The sequence below is a fragment of the Sander vitreus genome, chromosome 19 (genome assembly GCF_031162955.1).
Source record: "Sander vitreus isolate 19-12246 chromosome 19, sanVit1, whole genome shotgun sequence".
NCBI lineage: Eukaryota > Metazoa > Chordata > Actinopteri > Perciformes > Percidae > Sander > Sander vitreus.
Window position 1 is genome coordinate 275,001 of NC_135873.1, and position 5,000 is coordinate 280,000.

The window sequence follows — 5,000 nt, forward strand, 5'->3', positions numbered from 1 at the left end:
GATTGGGAATGATTGAGATTTCTCTTGGCACAGCTACCAGAAGACTTCCAACTTTCAGACAGGTTGCTCACGTCACATCTACGTCTTCAAGCTCAGTTGGAGGCTGCTCAGTAACGCTCAGCCATCACCGGGAAAGAGCTTCTAACGTCCTTCACTGGTCTCTCTCTTTAATAAACTGTCTGTACACTACAGTTCTCAATGCTTCTGTTTGCATGCAGGGACCCTCATTATGCTACCGTGGAAGTGTGGTGATATTTTGAGCCCCAAATACTTACAATAGATGCTTCTCGAAGGTGGTGGAAGGTAACTAAGTAACTGCACCGTTTTTATAATCAATAAGATTTTAGATTTGAGGAGTGAAAGTTAAAAAAAACAAACTCCTCCACCTCAGCCTGTTAAGGTGCAGTGTTTCTGCATGTGAGAGTGAGGGGGGGGGAATCTGGGCCGCTCCTTCGGAAAAAAGTCCCGGGAACAAAAGGTGCATTCAGAGCGCAGCCGGCTGCCAGGAACCAGACGGCAGCGAGGCAGACAGACGACGACCACGACGATGATGATGATGATGATGATGATGATGAAGTAGAGCAGCCGAGGGCCTCTCATGTATGAGGTCACAGAGGTAACCGCTGCTCTCTCTGGAGCAGATTTAACCTGAGATGTTTGAGGCAAAAAAAATCAACAGAAGCTCGTTTTTAGAAACCACTGAAAGCTGCTCGAGGGTATTTCCAGCATAGACGTAATTTACGGGGGGGAGGTCGTTCAAAAATAACGAATTAGCTGATTTCTTTCCGACGTTTTTTGTCGCCTGTTCATGAAAAAAAAACTATTGGTTTTGTTGGCTTTTTGGGAGGTTTTTTGTCCAAAGTTTTTTCGATGTTTTTGTTGCATACATGTACCTCCCTAGATACCATAGATAGACCTCCCGTTCGCCTTCTTCCTATGTTTTTGTGTCTAAAGTCGCCTTTGAGTTCATTACAAAGTGGATGTCTCTGTCAACAACATTGAGCGCCATAGTGAGTCTGACAGGCTCAGATTAATATTCTAAGTGTCTGACAACATTATGGAAAGCATTTCTAAGGATGTCGACCTTTCTGTTGAAGAGTAAAATCCTTTTTTTTTAACATAAAAACATCCGCGAAATTGCGTTCGCTAAACCCACCAGACTCCATGTAAATAAACAGTAGTTTTAGCATCGTAAAATACACTTCATTCGAAGTCGACAGGAACAAAATAAAACTATGAAAAGCCATTTTGGGTCGTCTTTCCACTTGTCCCAACCATCACAACTCTAGTTTTGGTTGAAATAAACACATAGTTTACCGATTGACATGTGAGAATACGTTGGCTCTATACACACTAAAAGTGCTGCTTTTTTAAATGGAGTCTGGTGGGTTTAGCGCTAGCGACTTAAGAGCTGTTTCTGGTTAAACAGAAAGGTATTTGTACATCTTTATCTTGATCTTCTGACTTGCAGATCCAGTTTCTCATCTGGGATAATCAAGTGAGTGAACTGAACAAAAGCTATTTGGTTCATTTTTAAAGCTTTCTGCATTTTTCCAAGGCGGCACAGAGGAACCAGCAGTCTCTCTGGTAAAAATCTTGTGTGTGAAAAAGCGCAGATGATGGATTCCCCTTGAAAGAGTACGTACAGTAGGTCTCACCAAAACCAGGAAATCTGCAGGAAATTCTGATGCAAAGTTGCCCCGAATGTTCCACGTACGTAGCCTTTTGGAAACGGCTTCAGAAAAAACTCACGTTGATGCTAAAGGCCCTAACACACCAAGCCGATAGTTCGACCCTGTGCTTATTTTAGAAGAAACATTCAAACGCCATTTTTGACCAGTTTTGGCAGCTCTTATGTGTTATCGGATTGATCAGACAAGATGAAAAATGAAAGGAGCCTTGTGCGTACGTGTCACAGTCGTTTGTTTTCCTCACTCTCGCGTTGACGCCGAAAAAAGGCCGGCGAAGGCCGAAACTTGGCGCCGGCCGCTGGTCGGCTTGGTGCGTCAGTCCCCTTAGCCCTCGTCTTGTCCTCCCGTCGACCAACAAGCAACCTTTTTGTTTTTCTGGGTCAAAATTTCAAATCAAAACTTTTTGGTCAATGTTTTGGTCGTCTTTTTCGACCCTTTTGTCGCTTTCCCTCCCGATTTTTTTGGGCATTTTTGAAGAATTTCTTCATTTTTTTCTTCTCAAATGCCATAAAATGGTAGCCTAGAAATCTAGACGCTCCCTAGCGGCAGCAAATGTAATTTACAGCCAGGGTCAGTCTAGCAACTCTCCGTTGGCTTGCGAGCTGGAAAAAACCAAACTCTAGTCAGGCCAATCGCATCGTGTATAGAGTCGGTGGGCGGGGCTTATGGCTGCTGCTGGGAACAGTGGTCTTTGGAAGACTTGGAGTTCAGCTTTTCTTTGAGAAAAGAACAAATAACGGCCCTGAAGTCATTCTTACAAAAGGAAGATGAATCTACCAACTAGCGTTGCTCTGATTGGTTGTAGCGCTATCCTATTGCGTGCAGAGGGAATATGAAAGACAACCGTTTATCCCGCCCCTTGGATTGAGCCCAGCCAATGGGGAGTTCCCAGACCCAACATCTGGATGTGGGTCAGACCCAGACCCAACATCTGGATGTGGGTCTGGCTCATCAGGCTAATAACATTGAATACAACACGTAAATTCACTGAAAGTCGTGAACTGAGAACTTACTTTACTAGTTGTATGGATCCATCCACGTTGTTTCTTTTGTTTGTTTGTTGGTTTAACAGTTTGGTTGAAAGAAACCCAAATTTCTGACATAGAAACTTTTGGAAAACAGGAGGGTTAGGCCACGTCCACACGTACCAAAAAGACCCCCCCCCCCGTCTTCCCTGGAACCGTGTAAAAAGAAATGTGTGTCCAAACGGATCCATTTGTAAAAGACTCAACACGCTACTTCATGTTTCAGGCCTATAGGTGGCGCTGTTTCTGCTACAGAAATTCACCAAAAACTGAGAAGAAGAGCATAGTCTCCCGTCACTCCCGATCGTAACATGACTAGACTATAATAACTTTCACCACTGCTCATTTTATAAAGGCCGCCACAAGAAAACGTGTCTTTGTTTACATCGTATAATGTGCTGTTGGATTGCTTTTTATTTTGCAATCATGTCTGCCATCAGACATGATTGCAGCACGCTAGCTAGCAGCGCTAACTAGCTAGCAGCACTAACTAGCTAGCAGCGTAGCAACGCTACATCTTTCCAAAAGTCAACAAGGAATCCTGTTCAATAATCCTGATTTCAATACTGAACAAAATAATTGTGATTATGATCTATAATCGAGCAGCGGCCGTACCTTAGCGCTAACGTTAGTTCTGCTAGCTAACATCGGCAGTCAAACAAACACAAATGATCCAATGTCTTTTTGATAATCTACACGTTTTTCTTGCGGTAGCCTTTCTACAATAAGCCGTGCTAAACGTTACTATAATCCGTTCAAGGAGTTGATAAGCAGACAGATTAGCTAGCTAGTTGATAAGTTGTTTACGTCCACTTTATAAACAGCTAACCATAGTAGCTAACGTTAACGTTACGTCCCTGCCTGGAGCATCAGCTACTTTAGCTACGTTAGCTACATAACGTTAGCCAAAAGGAAGCCGTTTTCCAATTTTTTCACCGTGGGACCAGGTTTCAAAAAGGTGCGTTTTCAGGCAGTGCGTTTACAGGATGAGTTTGGACGATCGGCCCAAACGACGCAAAACGTGCGCAAAACGTGTGGATGGCTCCTTAAAAGCAGCAGAACAGAGTGCTGTAACGCTGGTTAGGTGTGAAAAGAGGAAGGAAAAAACTAGCAGAAGATCTTAACCTCTGGGTGTAAAAGCTACATCAAAGCATCCCACTGCAATCCCCCCCCTCCCCAGGGCGTGAAAACGCGTCACCGCCTGCGTAAAAAGCGTCGCGACAGACATGTCATGTCCAAAAAGTCGTCTGCCCAACAGTGATTGCAGCTCCTCTACCTTGTCACAGAAAGGTTGTTTCTGCCTCCAAAAATGACGTGATTTCCATTGTATTTGTTGTTGTTGTTGTTGATTATAGCCCAGAACTTTCAACTGTTGAATACATCCCATTACAATGTGTACTTTTGCACTTGCCAAAAAGTGATCGTAGCTCCTACATTGGGGTTTAAAAGTTAGTTTCTTCCTTTAAAATGACTTGATATGACTGGTGAGGCGTCCATTTGACAGATTATAGCCCTTTTAACTGTTCAAATACCTGTTTTTCAAACAGCTATACAACCCATATGATGCACTTTTGCACTTGCCAAAAAGTGACTGCGGCCCCAAACCTGTCACTATAAACGTTGTTTCTGCCTCAAAATGAATTGATTTCAATGTTGTCTGACAGATTACAGCCCACACGGAACGTTTTACCTATTGAAATACCTTTTTAGTCCTCCTGTTGTCCTCGGCGTCTCATTGGACCCATTTTCAAAAAGTCTCTGTATCAGAAATTTGGGGTTTACTTCAACGAAATTGTTCAACAAACTCTCAACACTCTTCACAAGTTGAACGGTCAGTTCACTATTGTCATTGAAGGGCGTTTTATTCCATTTTATAGCATTTGAATTTTAATTGTTTTATAAAAGAACGATGAAAAAAGTGATAAAAAACTTGGAAAATGTTACAAAAATGTCAAAAAAAAACGACAAACGTTGAAAAATGTGTCAAATGTCCAAAAAATGCGGCAAAAAAAAGATCAGCAAAGTGAAGTGAAACAAAATACTTGGAACATAAAGTGACAAAAGTGTCTCAAAACTTAAATTAAAACGTTATGGTCGTCTTTTTCGACACTTGTCACTTTTTTCAAAAATGTTGTCACTTTTTTTTTTTTTTACATTTTTGTCACTTTTTCCAACATTTTGGTCACTTTTTTCAAAATTGTTGTCACTTTTTCCAACATTTTTGTCACTTTTTTCAAAAGTTTTGTCACTTTTTCCAACATTTTTGTCACTTTTTCCAACATTT

The 5,000-nt window shown here is 41.9% G+C and overlaps 1 protein-coding gene across 3 annotated transcripts in view; it reads right to left on the reverse strand.

Annotated features, from left to right (window-relative positions):
• Positions 1 to 5,000, reverse strand: part of LOC144534449 (lecithin retinol acyltransferase-like) — a 10,209-nt gene that overhangs the window by 3,847 nt on the left and 1,362 nt on the right. Inside the window, exon 2 of one of the 3 annotated variants that reach the window (XM_078276380.1) lies at positions 4,419 to 4,474. The exons of 1 other annotated variant lie outside the window; for it this stretch is intronic. In XM_078276380.1, the coding sequence (XP_078132506.1) occupies positions 4,419 to 4,474 (56 nt within the window). Of the gene's footprint in view, positions 649 to 4,418; positions 4,475 to 5,000 lie in introns of all 3 variants that reach the window. One more of the 3 variants, XM_078276377.1, reaches the window with a different exon arrangement.